The sequence below is a fragment of the Balaenoptera physalus genome, assembly GCF_965194825.1.
Source record: "Balaenoptera physalus genome assembly, chromosome: 13".
Classification (NCBI taxonomy): Eukaryota; Metazoa; Chordata; class Mammalia; order Artiodactyla; family Balaenopteridae; genus Balaenoptera; species Balaenoptera physalus.
The window spans coordinates 1,771,301-1,794,110 of record NC_138892.1 but is presented as its reverse complement, the minus strand read 5'-3'; the positions used below and the strand labels follow the sequence as shown (position 1 = coordinate 1,794,110).

General features: G+C 55.4%; 1 protein-coding gene across 3 annotated transcripts in view; it reads left to right on the top strand.

Moving 5' to 3' along the window:
* TAFA5 (TAFA chemokine like family member 5) overlaps positions 1-22,810 on the top strand; it is a 213,200-nt gene that overhangs the window by 169,306 nt on the left and 21,084 nt on the right. Inside the window, exon 4 of one of the 3 annotated variants that reach the window (XM_082421618.1) lies at positions 9,813-13,451. The exons of the other annotated variants lie outside the window; for them this stretch is intronic. Within the exon in view, the coding sequence (XP_082277744.1) occupies positions 9,813-9,863 (51 nt within the window). The 3' untranslated portion in view covers positions 9,864-13,451. Of the gene's footprint in view, positions 1-9,812; positions 13,452-22,810 lie in introns of those variants that run through there. 3 annotated transcript variants of the gene reach the window in all.

Genomic DNA, 22,810 nt, shown 5'->3' with positions numbered 1-22,810 from the left:
GTCATATTCTGAGGTTACGGGTGGACAAGAATTTGGGGGGGGGGGTATCCCGCTAGCCTACCAACCAAGCCTGATGCAGAACCTGGGCGCTGTGAGCTGGGGTCTGAGGCCCCTCTGTGAAGCCCCCCATCCCCCCACCGGGCTTCTAGCATCAGGATCCTCGTCTGGTGGGAGGAGAGAGATGACAAACAAACACAAACCTAAGGAAAGGGGTTAGGAGCTTGGAGGGGACAGAACAGCGGAGGCAGCAGAGAGGAGGTGGCACAGACGCGGAGACGCACGGCGAGCCCGCCAGGCTCGCTGGCCAAGGTCACTTTCACCCCCAGCTCCCACCCAGAGTCGGGTGCTGCTTGTCACACGGCAGTAGCTTCCTTGAAGGAAGACTTATTTCAAGAGCTGTAAGAAGACAAGAAAGCGCTTCATGCACACACACGTGATGTGTGTATATGTCTTCGCAGACTTAATACATACCTGTATGAGTATGTGTGTGTGTAACAGAATTTGTTAAAACTCCAGCTAATGTTTGGGACATAAAATTGTGGAAATCTCAAAAAGCCAGGAACAGAATTTTTTTAAAAAAGTAGGAAGTAGGAAAGGAAAAGAAAAAGCAGATTAGAAGATCGATTCAGGAGGTCTAAAGAATATAAGATCCAAAAATAGAGACCAATGAAGAAGGAATTATCAAAGACATATTTTCTAAAGAAATTCCCAGGACTCAAAGCCCGGGTTTCCTGTGTGCAAGGACTCACCACGGGCCAGAAATGAATGAAGAAAGACCCATCCTGAGGCGTATCAGCATGAAATTTCAGGCCACTGGAGATGAAAACAACATTGTAAAAACTCAGAGGGAAAAAATAGGTCACATACAAAGGCTCAGACATCAGAGTGTATCTGGCTTCTCAGCTGAAGCGCTCCAAGCCAGAAAACAGCAGCCCTGGCCCTTCAGAGTTGGGATGCGTTGGAATTCAACGCCGGCCCAACAGTCCATGGGGGTAGGGGTCCACCAGTATAAAATCAGTAACTGGGACGGTCCTCCCGGGGTCAGGCAGCCGTGGCCCTGCCCCCGCTCTGGGCGCCCCATCCTCAGGAGGCTGTGCATGAGGTGGTCCAGGGGGATGAGGATGAAGTGAGCCCGGGAAGCCGAGCGGCCCCCAGTGCAGCCCCCGGCACAGCCCCCCATGGCAGGACGGGCCCCAAAGAGGGCTCCTCGAGGGAGGGGCAGTGAGGGGCTCCTGATGGATGCTCCCCGAAAGTTGTGGGTAAACCCCAAATGCAGAGGAGTCAGGCAGTGGGATACCCTGAAGCTTCCCCAGGAAGACAAAAAGGGAAATCATCCCAGGATACTACAGGGAATGTGTGGGAGCCTTGGGTCTGATGCAGCCATGCGGGTGTATCAAGATCTGACGCCCTGGCACCTGTTGGGCACTGCGGCTGCCCTCGGGGACGTCTGGCCACTCGCGCGATGGACACGCACCCTTCCTCGCAGAGCTCCCGTGGGTCATCGGTACCACTTCCCAGGGAGCTGACCGCTGAGCTGACCTAGCCGGAAGTCAGGACCTGTCTACGGCCAGCTCCCCAGGCGCCGGCCCTTACGAGTTCAGGGGCCGAGGCGTCACCAGCAGTGTGTGAGGCGGGACCCAGGGGCCGTACGAGGTGTGAGTGCATCCTGAGCGGCTTCTGAGTGACTCTCGAGGCACCGGGATGGGCTTGGGCGTGGAGTTCAGGTCACTCTCTGAGGCCGGGCGGGGCTGCAGGTGAGATGCTGAGGTCTCAGCAGGAACGGAGGGACCCTGACGTGTCTGCAGTACCAGGAAGGGGACACAGCTGCACACGGCGGGTACAGGGGCGTGAGGAGAGGCAGGGGTCACGAGGACTGGTGACCCCGGCCTGACCCCTCCTGGCCCACACGCAGCAAGCCAGGGCCGCACCCAGGTCGGAAGGACCAGGGACCCGCTGAGGACAAAGGGGAGCCACGTGGCGGGCCCCCGGCATCCGTGTGGAGGCAGTTTGTGTGCGTCCGCAAGCAGGGCGGGTAGGGGCTGTGGTCCTGGAGGGGAGGTCGGAGGTGTCCTGGTGGGTGAGATCCGCTGCTGGGTGGCCAGCGCCACGTGGCCGATGAAGGGGGGGTGCGGCTTAGGTCCGGCGGGGCCCACTGTGTGCCCTTTGCCCCCTTCCCAGCCTCACCAGGGAGCCCGTGCTTTCTCTTCTCCCAGAGCTTGGCCCAGCCGGCTCTGTGTTCCCCTCTGCTCTGCAGGGTGCCCCCTGACCCTGCCAGGCTCCCTCCCAGGCCTGCGGTCACCCAGGGGCTCCTGCAGCCTTTCTGGTGCTCTGCGGTGTCTGGGGTGACACGTCCCCACTTTGCTGTCCCTCGTGGGAGTCCTGTCTCTCTCTGGGAACGTGGCTCCTTCCACGGCCAAGGTGGCAGGGCCTCCTCCCCCAGGGCCAGCACTTCGGGGGGCCTTTGGTGCGGTTTGTCACTCCCCCGACCGGCGTCCTCCAGGCCTCACTCCCGTCACAGCTGAAGGCCTTCTCTCCTCCACCATCTGGCCGTCCGTCCACTTTTGGCTCCGGCCAGCCCTCCCCTGGGCCCCGGGAACCGTGGGCTCCGGCCCCAGTGTGGAGGAACACACGCTCAGTCCATTTCATGACCCAGGGCTTCGGGGGTCCCCAGCCTCCCTGCCGGGTGTGAGTTCCCACAGACAGGACTATCCCGACACCGGGTGGGAGGAAGGCCAGGGCTCCTTGGGGACATTTGGGGGGTGTTTTGTTCCTCTCTGCTCCCAAACGAAGGAGCCATCCCAGCCATCAGAAGGGTTTATTACAGACCCTAACCGCTTCTTGCTCTGAAAACCAACAAAAGAAAACTGATTCTGAGCCGGGATGAGGTGGTGTGCGGCCCTAGTGATCAGAGGCCACGGCCGGCTGCCTTCTGGCCGGTCTTTCCTGTTTCCTTTGGGAAGAGGAGATGGACAGTCCTGAGGACCTGCTGGGACCTCCCGCCCTGAGAGGGTCCACGGGGTCCGTGCTTCCGGCCGCTACCCAGGCCTTTCCCCTCTGACAGATGACGCCCAGTGGGACCCTGGCGGGAGGCTGCAGGAATGGCCCAGGGCGAGGCCACAGCCTCCTGTCGTCTGCTAAGCTGTCCGCCCGGCGGGGAGCAACAGGGGCTCAGCCCAGTCCTTCTCTCCAGGGAGAGTCCTTGACTTACGTGGTCCCTCCTGGTTCTGGGTGCCGGCTCTGCGCTGGGTATCTGGCTCGGGGCCACGTCTGCCCCTTGAGGGGATGGGAGGGACAGAGGAGGAGCTGGCCGAACTGTGAGGTCTGGGGCTGAGTCGCCCCCAAGGCAGAGCTTGGAGGCTGCCGTCTGTCTTCTGGAATTTGATGGGATGGTGTTTATGGCGGGTTTTGCTGGAGCCCACATGGTGCTCGGAGCCTGAACTGGGGACAGAGAGCAGGGCTCTGGAGCCCAGGGGTGAGCTCAGCAGGAGAGCTGGGGAGAGGAAAAGCCTGGAAGGAGCACTGTGGGTGGGAGGACCGCCCCCTCTCACCGCTGAAGGGGGCTGAGATGGGTAGACCCCAACCCAAGCCAGCCCCTCCGTTGTCTTCCAAGGACCACCCAGGAGGGAGCTGGATGCTCTGTGCCCACGACGTCCTCCCAAGGGCGAGAGGCTTTTGTGCAGGAGGTTCTACGGGTGGAGGAATCCCCGGATGGTGGGTCCTCCCCCAGGAGAAACTCGGTACCTGCCACTCACCGATTCTTCCTCACACACGATGAAAAATACCCCGTCATGACTCTGATCCCTGTCTGCAATCCACGTTGTGTTCTTTTGAATCACTGCTATTCATCACGGCGGTAATAGCTGGACATTTTAATAGATTCTGTGTGTAAACACAGACGTAGACGGCCGGCCTGGCACCAACGCATCGCGAGCACTGACATTCTTCATTTTCTCGGCAGAAGTGAGCCTGGAAACAAAAAATGGGTTTGACCAAACCCACGGTATTTCCATTGGCACTTTTGGCCCGTTTCGTTATAGGAGGCCTGACACGCGGACAGCTGTTTACAGTAATTGTGCTGCATGAGTCTCGGTTTTCCTTAAAGCAGTTGTTCTTTGAATCATTTTAAATGGCAGGGGTTGAAACAGGAGGAAAGGGGTCCAGTGGAGAAAGCCAGTGGGCACTGGACGGGCCACCACGGTGGGGTCGGGTGTTCCTGACACCACAGAAGTGACAGGCAGCCTGCCAAGAGGACCAGGTCAGGGTAAGGGTCAGGGTCAGCTGAGTTCTGACCTGCTTTTCCGTACCTAGGGGTGGCCTTCCCCTTGGCCCTGCACGGGCAGCTGGGTCACATGATTAGTACATCAGTATTGCCAGCTCCCCCTTCCCTCCGCTTCCCCCTGCTTCCCTGCCCTCCATCCTTTTTGGCTCCACGTGGGATGCTGGGATGCAGGGATGAAGTACTCATGGCCTCCAGATCTGAGGGAGGCAGCAGGCATGCCTTAAGAGTCCCTGGAGGGGCCGCTTTGGGGGCTGCAAGGATGGCTATTACTTAACACATGAGGTCAAGTAGTTGCTGACCAAATAGAAGAGAATGCTTTCTGCAGGACCTGGGTGAGGGGGATGCTGGCCAGGTACCCAAGTCCTACAGCTCAGCCTGATGGGGGTGCCTGGGATCCAAGTATTCCAAATAGTCCCAGATCTCAGCAATCCTAAGGGAAGCCTGGGGCCCCACCTTCGATGGGGTATGTGTCCCCACAGGGGAACCCTCAGAGAACACCGTTGTTGAGCCGGACAGCCGTTCTAGAGCGAGCAGACATTGCTACCACCATGCTGTCCATTTCAGCCAGCCCGCCATGCCGGCCAGGGCTGTCCGGGGCCTGCCACCTCCCCCCGGCCCTGTGCCACGGCCAGGAGCGCCCCTGTGGTCCTGCAGGCATGCAGTGTGTTCTCATCGTGTCAACGTGAGCCTTCGCTAAGGATGTGCAAAGTTCAGAGTCATCCCCGGTTTCCAGCAGAGCTGTTTGAATTGATGCTATTTGCTGATTCCACGTTTCATGAACTAATTGGGCAGAACTACTGGCAAAGCTGTTGAAAACACGGTTTTGTCCTGTTGGTTTACTATGTCCTTGTAGTCTTACACATGACACTTCATTACCTAGAGATTTATTTTTTCATGAAAGACAAAGGTAAATCTGATCCTTCTTAACTGTACTGTGAAAAGGCAGATCGTATATTTGAGATGGAAGTTAAGTCAGCATGAGCACGGCAGAAATCGTCAGGGCAGTGATGTTCTTCCTAACCCAGCGTGGTTCTGGCTCTGACTCAGAACAACGGGCCCCTGGCATCTCTCCACCCACCCCGGCCTGCCCCTCACGCCCCAGGGTCTGGTCACCCAAACCTCTCTCTGTGGTTGTGTCTTGCTGCTCGGCCCTCTTGCTGCGGTCCGGGTGTGACCCACGGTCCCCAGCCCAGCCCCTCCGCCCACAGAGCAGCTCTGATGGCTTCTGGGCGCTGCAGAGGGTGTGAAATACGGCATTTGGCATAGACATTTGTTAAAGATCAGTCTTGAAAAATGAAATAGAAGGATTTGTGTCTCAATCTAAATCACTTTAAATGTCAACTCGCCATTAAACTGAGATATACCCGGTGATGTAAGTGCCGGGATGGTACCAAGGCCGACACTGTCATCTCTGCACTTCTGCCCCTGGGTCCCCTCCTCCCCCAACCAGAGCGTCATCTCAGGCTCACCTGGACCTGTGTGGGATCGCACCTCCCCACACTGCCCTGTTCTGTCAAGCCTTGTTCTCTGGGGCTGCTGCCCGGACGGGCCGCCCCCTGCCCCCCGCCGCCCCCCCACCTGCAGGCTTGACAGGTGTAATGCACACTTGGGTGGCTGGCCTTGAGGGAGTCACTTTCACCTCTCAGAGCCTCAGTTTCTTCATCTGTGGAAGGGGTAAGCGTGACCCCAGGCTGACCTCACAGGTCCTTGGGGTTTGGGGAAAGGGAAATAGTGGATGAGAAGCATTTCTAAAACCCCAGGGGAGTCTCTGTAGGTGAAAGGCTGGTGATTTTCCTCCTGTGGCACCTTCCAGAATATTCTGGAGTGCTCATGTTCCCAATGGCTGCATCAGAATGAAGCCACACCCTCGCTCCCTCCTGAGACCCTCCTGCCCTTCTGGTCTTCGGTGCCTTGTAGCAGGGACGCCCAGGCCCCGGGGGTGTCTCTTCACTCTGCGTGTCCGGGCTGCACCTGGCCTTGTGCAGTCATGGCCGTGTGGCTTCAGGGTTTCACAGGACAGATGGGCGTGTGATGGATGAGGAACAGACAAGTGGAGAACTGCATTTTCCCTCTTCCCCGTGACCTTTGCCGTCCACGCCACGAGGATGGCATGCTTCCTGGACCTTTGGAGGAGAGAGGAAGAGTCTGGTCCTCATGCCAAGTCTGTGGGGAAGTGGCCGTGGCTTTCTGGGTTGCTATGGTGACAGACCCATCGCACTGGCTGAACAGCCTCTGCCCAGCTTCCGGTTTCAAAAGATTTTGAAAATAAGGGCAACTGGCAATAGCATCATGCCTTGGAGAAAAGGGAAGTGTGCACTGAGGTCAGGTGAAGGCCCGCTGGGGACTTTGCCAGAGTGGACGGTAGAAACCTTGGGATGCCCCTGCTTTTTTATCCTCTGAGCCCCTGCTCTGACTAAGGCCTCCTGTGATGCACAAAGAGCCCAGGGCCTCCTCCTGGTGCCTGGACCTAACCTTCAGACCTAGAGACACCTGCAGTGGTCAGAAAACCAGCAGGCAGAGGTGGAGCCTCCCTGCACCGCGGTTCCCCCTTCATTCTGTGAATACGCGGCTCTAGCAGGACCAGGAAAAGATGCCAGCGCAGAGGTGAGCTCCACTGGAAGGGGCAGAGTTAGCAGGAAGAGCCTCTCACCTGGGGCAGGAGAAGCCAGATGATGGGCTCACCAAGGCCATGTTGTCCCCCCCTCAGTCTTCCGTTCTCAAAACTCTGCAGCTCAGACAGAAAACCTGACCTCCCCGGTGGGATCAGACCCCACTGGGGGCTGCCTTTTGGGTCCCATGAAGATCGAGGGTCTCTGCACATCACCCCAAACTTCTGGGCCAGCCTGGGTAAGGCGGAGCCTCCCACAGCCCCTGGAACTGAGAGGAAGGATGCAGACTCCCTCCCCCTGAGCTTGCTGGCTTGTTCCTGGCCGAGATTGGCCTCTGCCTGTTTAAAAGGGAATAAAAAAAGCATCACAGCCAAAATATAAGCAGGAGCCTGTGAAAGAATGCACACTCTCTATGGAAAGGAACACTTTCTGAAGACCGAAGGGCAGGGTTAGCTCTGGAAATAACCCCTGCAGTAAATGTGAGTCTTCTGGTCAGTGTCTGCTTGTTGGCATCAAAGAGATAAAAGAGGCTGTGACCTCTGTGACCCAAGAGCAAGAAGCCTGAAGGAAGGGCAGCCTGGGATGAAATGTAGGCAAACGTCCAGAGTTTTGCAGGGCCAAATAGAGGCTGAACTCAATGGGACCCAAAACATCAGAGTGGATTGAGATGTGTACAGAAGCTGCAGATAATGGACATGTAACTGCAGAGAATCAACACAGGGATGTGAACCAATCTTAAACCAAGAGGCAGTTCATAGGAGACCCCGGAAATGAAGCCAAAGAGAGAGAAGTTATATGTACAGAAGACAGAGGACAGAAATCCAACCCGGGAAAGTGGACACCGCGGCGGGGAGCCACGTGGTGAGAACAAAGAAGAACCATGTTAAGATGAAAAGAGAGAGTTGCCAGGAAGCTTTCCTGAGCCAAGGAAAACCCCCAATTAAAGCAGAATAAAAGCATTCGGGACCCAAGCATCCATGGCAATATCTGTGTATTGGAAGAGTGAAGGAAAACTCTATAATCATCCAGGTTGTATTGGAGAAAAAATTAAGGCAGGCGGACAAGTCCATAGACTTCCGAAGGCACAGACAAGCCTCTCCTGAACCCAGGAGACCCAGAACCAGAGTGAAGGACAGAACCATCCCCAGGGATTTGTCAAAAAATACTTTTACTTGTGAGTTCAGTCCTATCTCTGGTTGTTGTTTTGGACACAGGAAGTAAACGGGATGGCTTTAAATTTGCAAGGATTTAGAAAGTGTACCACCCACATACCTTTCCTGAAAGAGTCAATGAAAGATGCCCTGGAGCCAATCAAAGAAATACGAATGAGTGGCTGATGACCTCGGAAAGGTCATAGGTCATATGTAAGAAGATCGGTGGTGACTAGATACCAATTAACTACATGGAGCTTAGATATAAATTATTCCTGTAACTGTGGTTATACAGTTGAACACAAAATTGGCGACACTATTATTTATTGTACTCTGTATGCTGTGAAGAATATTTTTGTGTAAACTGATTTGTAACTTCTGGTTAAATTGACAACAGCTGCAGGGGGGCAGCTGCAGATGAAGAAAAGAGTCACTTAATGTCTCTTCATGGAAAGAAGGAACTTACATCACTAGGGAAATGGCTTAATCATTAAAAGTGCATTTGATTAACATAAAGGCCACCACTAATAGAAACAAGAACATGATTTCTACTAAACTACAGTGGAAGAAAAAGCGAGTAAAACTGTGTGTAAGGAAATGAACCATGAAAGGAGCAGATCCAGAAATCAGTGTGGAACATGCTGATCAAGACAGAAATGCAGCCTCAGTGGTGACAATAAATGTAAATGGGTTAGCCTTCTCTTCTAAAGGGCAGAGACTATCAAATCAGGTTTTTTAAATAGTCAAATATGTGTTGCCTTCTAAGGGCACTCCTACGAACAAACTATAAAGTTTAAAAGCAAATAATAAACAAAGATACTAGGCAAATGAAATGGAAAGGAAATCAGTAGGTAAAGTGATTAAATTGGAACAATATGGTGGCATATATTGATACATTTAAGATGTGTATATAATTTTTGACACATACTGATCCATTACAGTTCAAACCAGTAGAAGTATCACAGAAATGTTTATGTACTGATTAGCATAAGTTTACAGGAAGCAAACCCAAGTACAAATAAACAAATTGATCAGAAACACAATTTTTAGTTGGAATTTAAACAGCTCTTAAATCTGTGTTAAGGTCAAGTAAACACCACTGATAACAACAATAAAAAGAACCAGGGCATAGATCTTTTGAAAAATGAAATTACCAAGGTTGAATTTGCAGCAACATAGTGAACATTATAGCATACAAATAGGCTGCTTCTAATTTTCTATTATTTATGAAATTTACAAAAATATCCATAATCCAGGTTACTAATTAAACCTAAGAGGAGGCATGTGCCAACTTTCTTTTCCAACCACAATGTGATATATTTAAAACTATACCCAAAATAATAACCTTAACCCTAGCAACCAGGACCTTCCTGTAGTTTGTTGGTTGAAGGATGAAATAAAACATGTAGACTCACCCACGAGTCACATGCAGGTGTGAGGTCAGTCTTTCCAGCTCCGTTCCCGGGCAAAGCAATTGTGATCTGCTTAACTCAGAACACATGACCTTGCTCTCTGTGCCTCCATCTCCACATCTATAAAATGGACAAAATGCTATTCCCCGCTTCCTAGGGCTGCTGTAAGGTTGATGGAGTTAGAACGTTAACACCATCATGCGGGCCAGCACTTACTGGACGATACAGTGTACGCATCTGAGTGACCATTAAATCTCATTTAAAATGTGACGAGAATAAGATAGTGCACCTGTGGGTACAGGGAAGGATGGACTCGTCGGTATACTTGTGTCTTAAATAACTTTATTTTTAACTCAGAAAGAACGAAAATGAAGAACCCAAGCTATGGGAAAAGCCACCTTCAAAAAGATAGGAGAAAACCTGTAAAGATGAAAAAGAAATATTAACGATTTTTTTAAAGTCATGGAATTAATCGTTGCATCTCTGGCAAAACTATAAAAATGCATTTTTACTTCTGTCATGTGTAGATTTTTTTTATGTTAGAAAATAGTTCTGAAAGGAAGAAGGGAAAATCAGCCTACATTGGGGCCTCAAATTATTCAAGAGTGCATGCATAGCTAGCCCACTGATCACTACGTATGGAAATTTGATTAAAGATATGATTTTCTGGGGAAGGGGGATTACCAAAAATAAAGGCGTAGAAAAATGTAAATATTCTCCAGTAAAATTCCAGACGGAGATGTTTTAACTGGCATGTTCTTGAAAGCATTCAGTGTACAGGTGTCTCTTCCCCGCCAACTGGAAAATGTGGAAAATTACCCAGTTCATTTTAGGAACTAGTGAAACCCTGATGCTGGAAAGGTCCCCAAAATTAGAAAAATACCCAGAAAGTCATTTGTTCAATAAAGACTTTTGAGTCTGTGCTGTGGGCTGGGAGCCCTGCCAGGCACAGAAATCCTTCAGCAAAGCACCCCGAGGCCCTCCAGGACCTGGCATTGTTTTCAGGATGCAGATAAATCTCTGGGGTCCCTGCCCCTGGTGGGAGTAGTGATTGGGACATGTGTCACCCGCACCTGCATAAAATAACAGCAGACTGATTTCTGCAGTCCTTTAAAAGAACCCCCAAAAAAGGCCACCACACAGTAGCTCTATATAAGAAATGTAAATACACTTTAATATTTCAGAATCGGGTTGAACGAAAAGCCCTATAAGGAGATCAAATAAAATGTGTGTTCTGATCCAGAAGTTGCTGAAAAAGGCACCAGGCAGACCCTGTATTTATTCCTCAGAGAAATATCAAAAGAACGATGGTCACAGACCTCCAGGCTAACCTGGAAGAGAAGGTGGGCCCTCCCTGGAACCCAGTGTCCCCCCGAAACCAAAGCTGCCATTGCACTGAAGATGGACCCCACCCTGTCCATACCGGGGCTGAGGCCCAGGCTGGCTGTCGTGAGGCTAGCCTGCAGTCACCCAGGAACTTGTTACTTTTTGGAAGTTCTGGCAAGTGAACTCACACAACTATTTGATATGAAAAAATGCAATCATTATTACTTACAGAAGGTAAATAAACAGGTATTTCCAAAACTCTGGAGAATAACCTGAAATGCCTTGAAAACTAATTAAAGAATTTATTAAATTGGACCAGTTATGAACAAAGAAGTTTCTCTACTTGTGTTCAACTGTAAGCTTTCATAGACACAAACAAGCTCTGGTCTAGATCAGAGGTTGGACGACTGCCACCTGCTCGCCAAATCTGGCCCCCCACCTATTTTTTAAATAAAGTTTTATTGGCACACAACCTTGCTTATTCACTCACATATTGTCTAGGCATGCATTCACACTGCAATGGCAGAGTTGAGTCTTTGCAGAAAGACTTTTATGGCCCACAAAGCTGAAAATATACACTACCCGGCCCTTGGTAGCACAAGTTTGCCAATCCCAGACTAGATTAATAAAGGTTTATCAACCCTGAGGGCCAGGGCACGGAGTCAGCAGTAGCTTGAACACAAGTGTCATTTAGGAGGTGAAAACGGGAGTGAAATTTGTAGGCAGCTTTAAGGAAGAAACATGCCTGCTGGCATATGGAAGAGAGACTGGACAAAAGCCTGTGTGTTCTCACCTCCAAGCAAATAAGCGTAGTGATTTAATTACAATAAATAAGTGAAATAAAAGAAAGAGAGAGGGGAGAGCTCTGTTAATAGCAGGAGAAAACATAAAATAACTTAGAATAACTTTGGTAAGAAAAGGCACCTATGAAGATAATGGCAAAACCTCCCCATGGGAGACTTAAAAAGACTTGAATAAATGAATAGAAAGATGTCACATACTTTGATAAGGTGAGGGATTGTCTAAATGTTATGAGGTTGTCTATTCTTTCAAATTTGATGTTTAGATTTAATACAGTTTCAATCAAATCTCCAGTGAGTTTTTCTGGAACATTACAAAATGATTTCACATTTTATATCGGGTGGGACTCATCCACGGTGTGTAGGAAGGCTTTGGGACATGCCCCAGTGTCCACCTCCTGCTGGGGATGGACAAGGGGGTAAGAGAGCTTTGTGAGCAGCTCAGCAGTGGGCGGTGCAGCCGCTGCTTGCTTCTGCCCCTCACCCCCCTCCTGAGTTAACAGCGGACCCTGTCTGGCAAAGTCCCCAGGATACAATTAAAACTGGAGAAGATGTTGGCTCTTCTGCTGCTCTTTCTGACCCATGAACCAGACCACGTGGTCCTGCAATGAACCTGGATGTTGGTGAGCACGGGCTGGGGGTACAGTGTGGAAGGGGCAGCCCCCAACAGCAGATGCTGGGAAAACCAGCTTCATACTTGGGGGAAATTCAACTTGGATCCCTACCTCACACCATGTTCCAAATTAAATTCCCTAGGGATTACAGACTAAAATACGACACATGAAACTATGCGATGGTTAAGGACAAGTCCGGGTGGACATTTGAGTTCAGGGGGAGGAAGGATGCTGAAACGGTCCATCAGCCTGAAAATAGTAAGAATCAGTGATGATCACAGACACTCGCCTATGCTGTTCTGAGCACCTGCACAGGTCGACCTGCTCAGGTTGATGGCCACCGTGGGCCATGCACTGTTACCACCCCATTTTACAGATGAGGGCACTGAGGCCTTCTGCGGGCCACCCAGTGACCGAGAGACCCACGCTAGGCCCGCCTTCAAGGGGCAGCCGTGCCTTGCCTTGATATCCCAAACTTCTGAAAGTCCAGCTCACCTTCCCGAGAACAGAGGCAGATGGCAAGGTGGGCGTCGGGGGACCCGCCCAGCAGGAGCTGGTTTCTAACCCCGGGGCTGGGGGCAGCAGGCAGACGAAAAGGCACACAGCCCAGGGGTGGAAAGTTCCTAAAACATGAAGTGGGGACAAAGTGTGACGAGCGATTCTCCGTCGGGTATCAGCAGCTGAAACACGAATGGGCGCTTCTCCTCAGGACTCACTGTGGTGGGTGTTAATTTCCTTTAACTTGACTTTGAGGCCTCGTGAAGGATGCTGGTTATAAGCATGTGAATTTGCCAGTCTTTCTGGAAAGTGCTGGACAGTGTGTCATCAGGAGAATCAGAAGTGCAGGTTTCAGACCCTTTGGAAAACAGTCTGGCATTTGCTCAAAAAGTGAGACACGGAGCTACCGCGTGACTCAGAATCCCTCTCCTGGGGGAACTCCCGGGATGGGATGGGGGCGTCACTGCTGGTGAGTGTAGTTTGGGGGGATAGAAATGTTCTAAGTTGACTGTGGTGATGGTTGCACAGCTCTGAAGAGAGCAAAACCACTGACTTGACCCTGAAGAAGGGCACATGGTCTGGGCTGGGAGCTATCCCTCCGTGAAGCCGCTATTAGCAGATGGATGTGGATGGATATTTGAGCAAGAAAGGGTTTGTCCTCGGCCTGGTCTTGGGACTCCTCTGACTGACAGCGGCCTGGCGGGGCCACCGCCCCCTCTGCCGACGTGTGGCACCGTGAGGAGCCTGCCTGGGCCCAGCAGGTGACCTCCCCAGCCCCTGAAAGTGGACACAGGAGGCAGCGCAGGGAAGGGGTTTGACGCTGAGCTTCCCGGGCACGTGGGGCCTCCCTCGCCGCTGTGGACGGCCAGGTGTTGGGGAGAGCGTGTCTGATGGCACCTCTGAGGACACACCTCCACCCCCCACCCCAACCCCGTCGTCGCCAGGCATCGCCTGTGAACTTGGGACGGTGGGTCGGCCGCGAGCTGCAGTGGCCGAGGCCATCATCCTCCGATGTCGGCCGGGCTCTAGTTGCTGGGGTTGGCGGAGGGGGTGGATGGGACGTCAAAGGCTGGCTCTGCCAGGAGACAAAGCAGACGGGGATCCGAGGCCGGCCTGCACTATCCACATTCCCTTTAGAAAAGCCGCCTGGCGAGCCGGCCGTTCCCAGGGCAGCTGAGCCCGTGGGGAGGTCGAGGGCAGCCCCCTGCAGAGCTGGAGGTGGCCTGGGCTGAGGCTGGTCCGCCGGGGAGACGTGACCCTGGCAGCGTCAAGGTCATGAGTGGAGCTGGACTGGACCAAGTGTGAACCGTGAGGGGAACGGGCTGGTCTCAGCCTGGGGGCCCGTCCAGTGGAGGCACCTCCCCGCGGGAGCTGGGCAACACCCGGACAGGATGCTGCAGGGAGCCACCCCAGTGCGCGTTTCCTGCTCCACCATTGCCCTCGGGCCGAGTGGGGCTCTCAGCCGCTTCCCTCACCCGGGACTCAGGCACCCACCCGCCTTTGGGTAGATGGAGCTGGAGGCCCCTGTGTGGGGCTGGGGCCCGGGAGCCTGGCTCGGGGTGGGTGAATTTTTTGTGCTGCTGCGCATTTGGTGACGGAGAGCCTTTGCCATCTCACAGCTCAGCAGTCAGACATCCAGCACTGCGTGGCCAGGATCTCGGCCCAGGTCCCACAGGGCAGAAACCCAGGTGTGGGCCGGGCTGCGTCTCACCTGAGGCTCCGGGAAAGAGCCTTGCCCAGGTTCACTCGGCTGATGGCAGAATTCAGGTCCCTGATGCTATAGGGCTGAGGCCCGTTTGCTTTCGGCTGTCCTTGGAGGTCGCTCGCCGTCCCTGGAGGTCACCTCACTCCTTGCCAGGCCGTTCCCTGACCCTGGGTGGTGGGTGGGTTCTGAGGGTGGCCTGTGGCCTCTGTCCCCGGTGTCACCTCGTGTCTGTGCTGCATTTCATTAGCGTGGCTCCCCTGGTGGGGTCCCCCCTGACATTCTTGCATTGGCACCACCTCTGAGTTCTGCTTCCATTTTTAGAAAGTGGAGTAAGAACTTGTAGGTACTTATGAGATGGCGTGAATGCAGAGTCCTTCCAGGCCTGGAGAGTCGTCTGTCTCTGCGTCCTTTATCTCATCTTGCTTGCCCATCCTCACATGGCGTGTGGTTTATTTCCATAATCTTGCTAGCTGCCCTGTGCGGTGTGGGCATGCTGCTCGGCCAGGGGACAAACCCACGGCTGCTCGAGGGGGGCCCTGGGCTGTGTAGGGTGTTTTCCTGAGAGAAGGAGGCCTGGGCTGCAGTGGGGCTTTGCAGTACCTAGTGGATGCCCTCAGTAAACCTCCATTCTCAGTGAAATCCTATTACAAGCATCATCACTTTATTTAGGACTAGGAGACCAGTATCCCTTTATTTGTTCAGAGGCCTTATAAACCCAGAGGAGCCTAGACAAAGCATCGTCAGGCCCCAGTTCTGCAGACATGCAGGCGTCGTGCAGAAAAAGATGCAGTGGACCTAGGTGAGGTTGTCGGACGGCAGCCGTGCTCTGCTCACATCCTCTACTCCTGTGAAAAGGGGGAAACTGTGCCCCTGGGTGGTCCCGTTTCAGGCTCCCATTTAGTGGATGTGGAAACTGAGGCTGTGGCAGCCAAGCCCATTTCCTGAGGCCGCAGGACAGGAAGAGCCCAGCTGAGATTCAAACCCAGACCTGTCTCAATGGGGTCCTTCCTAAGACCCCAAATCTCACCAGTGACAGACCCCAGGCTGTAGGGAGGGGGCAATGGTGGGGCAGGAAATGCACACTGGGGTGACTCCAGGGAGGCAGCTGCTGCCAGGGTCCTGGACCACAGCCCTCCGCCCTCTCTGAGACCCGAGTCAGAACGGCGCTCCACAGGCCTCCAGGGCCAGGCAGGGAGTTGTCCAGCAGATACACACGTGTACACACACGTACACACACAATTCCACACACCCTGCACACACATCCACATAAATGCACATACACTCACATGCACACATCTCCACACACGTGCACACACTTGCATCGACGTTCTTTTTCAAATGCCCATGGAGGCTGTTGTCAGTTTTGTTGGGACCCTTGTATCACTGGGCATTTGCTCAACCCCCGGCATCTCTGAGGCCTTTGTCACTCTTTTTTTCAATGTGGCTCCTCCTCACAGAAAAGCTGGGATAAGGCCCTTGGAGTTGGTAAAGCCCCGATGAGGGTGTGCTGGGCGGTCCCTCACCACAGAACCATCCGGTAAACAGGTTCTGGATCATTGCGTCCATGGCTACTTACTGATCACCCTTCAGAGCCAACGGTGAATTTGCCATCACAGGAGGGACAGCCCAGCATGGCCCCTGATCTGCCCCTGCTCGGAATTCGAGGCTCAGGGCTGACTTTGCTTTGGTGGCATGAGTTCTCAGTCAGCCCTCCTCCTTTTACAGGGGCCTTATAACCTGAGCCATCCCTTGTATCAGGATTGGACCTGGATCCTAGCGTTCCTGATCCAAAAGCAGAGGCTCCAGAATGCTTTCTTCCCTCCCGGAGGAGGAAACAACACAGCTTGTCCGTAATGAGGCAGCTCAACAGAAATAGAAACTGCGGTCCACTAGGACCCAGCCCCCCCTCAGAACCCCACCATGCTGGGACCCAGCCTGGTGCAGACTTTCTAGAAACCTCTCTCAGAAGGCAGACTCCAAGAAAGAGTCATGAGCCAAAGAAAAGAGATAAATGGTTGTAAAGATATATATATAATTTTCCCACATCAGATTCAAGAAATAGTGTTTTTTTTAGAAAGAGAAGCTAGACCATTTAGCTAAACAATAAATATATATTATTACAGCTATCAGCTTGCCTAAAGTAAGGACACTCCAGTCTGGTTGTCTATAAAAGCTAAATAGAACAGCACAAATCTTCCCCCAGAGGGCCCTGGCAGCTCCCGCCCATCCTCCTCCCGCAGCTCTCTGCCTCATGGCACAGAAGGGCTGCACTGTCTGTGCCAGCCCACATCACTTGATGCCCTGGTTAGAGCAATCTGCTGCCTGGCCCCTGGTCCCTCACGTCCAGGTGCTGCGTCCTCGTGATGACTGAGTGGCGGATGTTTTAATGGTGAAGACAGGTGAGATGCCTGGAGCAGCCCCGCTGCACCCAGAGTTGATATCTCATCTTCGGGGTCCCTGCTCAGATCCATAAAGGCTAAGAAGCAGCTTACGACAGGTGCGGGGTGAGGGGCTTGTGGTGGTTCTGGCCGTCCCCGGATTGATCCTAAGCTCTTGCTCTCATGTCTTCTCCCTCTCGTTCTGCTGGGACCCCCATGTCAGCGCTCAGCCCCTGCCTGGCACTTGCTGCACCCTTGTCCCTTCACCCCCTGGGGTTCAGTCACCCTATGGTCTGTGGCAGCAGCCTCGCCCCGGGTGAGCGGGCACTGAACCCGCTCCTGTCCTCCGACCCGCAGGGCCCGCTGTGCGAGGGGGAGGTCAGGAACACCCAGACATGCCGACCCCACAGTTCGCTCCAGACGGCCCTCCCGCCTTTGCTGGCTCTGCATCAGCCCAGCGAGGGCTGCGGTCTGTCTCCTCAGGCCCTGGGAGATGAGTGGCTTAGGGTGATTGAAGCCAAGCGGAGGCTTTGTTAGCCAGAGACCCCAGGAGGAGAGACCCACTCCGGCCGGCGCTGAGGCTGGCAGGGCAGATGTGGTCACCCGAGCCCTCACCAAGGGCTGAGGTGTGAGGATGGCGGGGGGTGGGGGGTGGCGGGGGTCAGACCCGGGGCCTCCCCGTTGGCTGTGCCGCCCTGGGGTTTCCAGACTCGGGCCCTGGCGGGGCCGTGAGAATAATGGTGCACAGAGGTGCCTGTCTGCTCTGCCTGGTGCAGGGCCGGGGTGGCCACTTCACGCTGCTTCACAAGCACAGGGGGACGTGTCCTGAGGCCACAGGGCAGGGACGGAACTGCCCCTCCGGCTGAGAGGGCCCTCGGCACCCCACCCAGGCTTCCCCTGTCCCCCTGCCCCGCTCCATCCCCTCCCCGGCTCCTCTCCTACGTGGCCCCGTCGTGGCCTAGCCCTTCAGAGCTGGCTCAGCAAGGTCCCGCCGGGCGCTGCCCGCAGCCGCAGCCCTGCAGACTCCCCAGAGCGTCACGGGCCGTGCGTGTCCCATGTCGTCAGGGCTGTACTCCCTGTTTGGGGGCAGTTCACGTGACCCTGCTGTGCTGTGGGCTCCAGGAGACGAGGCCCTCCGCTCCTTGCCTACTAAGAGCCCCTAAATATCAGGAGATGGCGTAGTCGTCATTCTTCTTGGCGTTTAGCAGCCCCTACATGGGGGCAGAGGAGTGATGGAGATTGGGTGGGGGACAGAGGTCCTTAGAAGCAGCCGCAGTGACAAGACACAGGTGCGTCCGGGGCAGCTGGGCTGGTGCTCGAGGGGCGGGGGAGGGGCTGGGGCCCTGCTGTCTCGTGCTGGGCATCCTCAGACCAGGCCTGGGCCCTCGCACTGCTCCCCCAACACTTTGTCACCGGCCCCGCCGTTCGAGGTGCCGCATCTCTCTGTCCCGTCTCCCCCCAGCGCGCTGGACGCCAGTGCAAGTTTTCACAGGGCCTTGGGTCTCCAGGTGGCCGGTCGTCTCCTCCCTCACAGCAGAGGGGGACGTGTCTGAGCGGCCAGGGTCCCTCTGCGGACGATCGTGTCCCCTCCCTCCTCGGGCGTCTGGGACACCCCAGGCTCAGGAGTCAGTTAACCGCACTCCTCGGGTGTGAACTGGCCAGATAAGGTCAGGAAATGGTCCCAGAAACTCAATCACATGGCTGGCTGGGCATGGATGTGACGATGCACAGCCTTTCCAGAAGCTTCTCCCCAGGTTGTTTCTACTCTCTCCGTGGTAGCAGCCTTCATGGTCAAGCTCTCTCGCGCAGGCCACGGTCATCTCGCTGCCCTGCAGTTGCCGCGTCTCCGCTGTCCGTTAGAACCTTTCGTTCGGGGCTTTCAGTCCAGAATACTGTGCCCTTTAAACAGAATACTCATCCTGACCCTAAAGGCAAATGGAAGCTTTCAGAGGAAGAGGGAATATCACTCAGGGCACTCACAGGGCTGGAAAGTTTCCTTTTGTTTCATCAACGATGCTTTATAGCGTCCAAATACCAAGAAAAACCTCCTGGTCACCTCGGAAGATGTGCTTTCCTTGGCTGGCGGGAAGGGCTGCCCTGGACGGGAGCCCCGGGCGTGTCCACAGCTCAGTCCTCAGACCACACACTCCCGGGGCTCTCGCCACTGACTGAGAGGCTATGTCCACTGAACCCGGTGACCGCAGGGGACGTGCGCGGTGCTGGGCCGGCTCCTGTGTCAGCTTGTCGTGTGTCCAGCGTGCAAGGCGAGCTGACCCTGGGGCCAGCTCTGTGCACCTCGGGAGCGGAGTCCCAGAGAGATAGCCGCAGACCCCGAGGACGCAGCCCATGACCTTGGGGTGTTGGACGGCCATGCGCAGAGCTGGAGCCTGCTGGGTGCCGGCTGCTTTCTGGGCCCAGGGACACCAGGGGGTCACACAGAGGCTGCGACCCCAGGACACTCTGGATCTTCACACACCGGGAGAGCAGCTGCACCGACCACCGGGATTCAGGAAGCTGGGTGCAGCTCCCAGAAAGCCCCTCCGGGGGGGAGAGGAGAGTTGAGGACAGCTCCCTGGCAGCAAAAAGCGGGGTGTGGAGGCTTGTCAGTCACCTGGGACCGGCCGCTTTGCCTCCCTGGGCCTTTGTTCCCGTTGGGGTAGAAGGTCCTAAAGCCATGTGGTCAAAGGGGGTCCGAGCGATGTCGCACATCAAGCCATGGTCAGCGGGACTGGGGCTCAGAGTGGGTGTCACTGCCCAGTTCAGAGGGGAGGGAGGTGACCCCGGCCCTGAAGGAAGCCACGGGGGTTTGGGGAGACCCCCAGTGCAGTGACAGATCCGACCCGTAAGAAATGTATAGCCAGGCTGAGCAGGTGCCCCCCAGGAGGTCAGCTCCGGAAAAGCTCAGGGCCCTCCGAGGAGCTGGGGCCCACGCCGAGTTTCTTGATCAAGCTCAGCTCGCGGTTGGAGTCGCCGGGCTGCTTAGTGGGACCGTTCGGGGGGCAGGCAGGTCGGGGAGAATCCTCCTGGGGCCAGTGGAGCAGGGAAACCCCTACACGGGAGCCTTCACCAGGGAGGGGGAGGACGTGGCCACAAGGACGCCACCTGCTGACCTGGGGCAGCATCCTGGGCCCTCAGGTGCACGGATGGGGAGGGGACCCCAGGTTGGATGCCCTCTAGCGATACAGCAGGGCCCTCATGACACAGCCCAAGCCTCCGGCCAGGTGGCTGTCATGGTCCCGCCAGGCCCGGGGCCCTGGTCACTGGCCCTGCATGTCCCTGAGCAGGTGGGACGTAAGGGCCACGTGGATGAGACATGACTCACTTCTCATTGGTCATCCCTGGGGCTCAGGATCCCAGGCGGGGGTGGGGGGGGCAGCCTGCAGGAGAGCAGGGGCTGCTTCCTCGGTGTCCCTGGGGGTCTGGCCGGTTGTCTTGAGAAGACGCTCCCTGGGGAAGGGCGCGGGAGACCAGTGGGCCGCTTCCCAGCACGGGAACGTCCCGCCGCCTGCAGGGACCAGCCCAGCGCTGGTTTTCCAATGAGCTGTGAGGACCAGCACAGGGCCCTGAGCGGGGACCCCCGTGAGGCCCGAGATGGGCCTCGGCCGTGTGATTCCCCAGCGGGAAACGCTTCTCTGGGGCCAGAAGGGCTCTGCTGGCTTCTCCAAAGCCTGCGTGGCTCTGCTGGAGCTTGTCCTTGCCGTTCTGACTACCTTTCTGGGCTGCAAACCCGACTTCCAGGCCTCTTTTCTGGGCTGCAAACCCGACTTCCAGGCCTCTTTTCTGGGCTGCAAACCCGACTTCCAGGCCTCTTTTCTGGGCTGCAAACCCGACTTCCAGGCCTCTTTTCTGGTCACGAGGCCTGGGGACGAGCTGGCAGCCATCACTCAGCTGCTGGCTGCGTCGGGACTTCTGTCCCATCCGAGCACAGCCTCTGCGGACATCAGGCTACCCGTCCGCTCCTGACGGTCAGGCAGGTGCCGGGGGGCAGCCAGGCCCAGGGTCTGACAACAAAGGCCTCAGAGAGTGTCTGAGCTCTGGCCTGGGGGATCCGGTGACAGCCCACCCTCTCCGGGCAGCTCTGGGCCTGCCTCCCTCCCCACTTAGCCTGGGCCTGGCAGGAGAAGGAAGCGGACATCCAGGGCTCGGAAGTTAGCTGGACGGGCCTCTGTGTCTCTCCAGACCCGTTGGGCTCAGGGGTTCTGTCTCTAGACTGGCCTGATTGGGGGGACTGGACAGAGCAGACAGGGGCCTGTGTCCATCCCTCCCCACCCACCCACCAGGGGCAGGAAGCGCCAGAGGCCAGGGTGTGTGAAGGAAAGTGGAGACCCCCCCCCCAAGGATGGGGGACCTATAGGGACAAACACCTGTGACTGTAAGAAATCACTAGAACGTACGTAGTGACTGCATTGCTTCAAGTCGTGAAGGCATCCTAATGAAACATCAGCCGTGCTTACTTCCCCCAAACGAAAACCTCCATGTGTGTGATGCATCATGAATGAAAGCTGAGGGTGGACCAAGCTGGGAGACAGGCCCACAGTAAACATGCCCGGGACTCTCCCTGGCCTGTACACATGGGCGCAGCTGAGATTATACATGCGGTCTTGTTCAGATCGGTAAGAAATACAAGACCTGAGCAGATGAACCGACAAGACGGGCTGGTGCGAGTGGCCGGGGACCACTTTGGCAAGATTATTCTACTCCTCTGGTCATCAGGAGAAGTGAAGATGAGCCCTCAACCACATCCTGCTTCTCTTCTATCGAATTAAGGCGGACATGAAGCCTCTGCCATCTCAGCTCGCAGATGACGAGAAGCAGCCCCCCAGGCGGGGCGCGGGGGGCACTGAGGCAGCCCGGGTCCCTGGGAGTCCATCCCATGGGGGCCCCGTGAGCACGTGTGCAGCCCAGGAATTGCCGATCGCCCAGAACAGTCTGCCGACCTGCTTTCACAAACAATGCAAACGTTCATGCGGAGCCCAGCCCTCATCGTACACATGTATATGTTTTAAAGGGTGTGAAGGAAATACACTAAATTTATCCAAATATCTTCTGATATGGAAACGTGGATGGATTTTTATTTTCTTTTTATATTTATGTTTTCCTGTTTCTCTACAAATAAGAATTTACACAATTTTGTAGGTAGAAAAAGTAGAATCAGTGCATCCTTTCTTGGTTAACCCCTCAGGTGCCAGTGAGTAACTGTGCTGGACGGTCTCCGTCACGGACGTGGCTGGACAGGTCAGGGAGGGGACGGCTGCCACGTGCTATGGTCAGCAGGGCGATGGACCTGGACGGGTGGGCCTGCAAGGTCCGGGTGAGGCGAGGGTCACCACCACTCCTGGACTCCTGGGTCGAGCATGGCATGCAAGGAGGCCTTTGCCAAACTCGGGAAGGCTGGGGCTGGAGGCGTCCACTGGGGTCAGGGTCAGGGTCCCTGGGCCAAGATCAGGCAGCTGGCCAGATGTGGAGAGAGATCTGCAGCTAGGACCCTGCGGTGGTCTGAATGGTGATCCCCCCTCCAAAGATACCTCGTGCCCTGGCTCTGCTCCCCGTGCCCTCCCGCTTCTGGGCTGGGCTTCAGTCAGCGGAGACAGAGCGAGGGCTGAGCCCACACATGCCCTCAACTGCACGTGGAGGTTCTCTCGGGCCCCCATCACTTCCGGACGTGTGCTCGCGGCCTTGGGGTCCCACAGCAGCCCTGCTTGCACAGCCCCGTGGGGGGCCTAGTCCTGCCGAGTGGGTGGGCACCTGTCAACCCGGAGCCTCAGGCAGCCTTGAGTCCCTTGGGGCTGGGGGCAGAGAGCTCTGACCCTCCCTGGACACCCTCAGCTCTGGTCCAGCTCTGCCATCAACCTGCTAGGTGTCCTTGGGCCTGAAACACCTAAATCCAGTTAACACCCCCTCACCGCTGATGCGTTCGGGGCGCCCGCGTGTGCGGGCTCCACACACAGCTGGGGATGAGACGGCACGGTCCAGCGGGGGCCTCAGGGAAACCTGAGGTCCTCAAAGCTGCTCCTTGGAACCCTGTGCCGGCCTCGGGG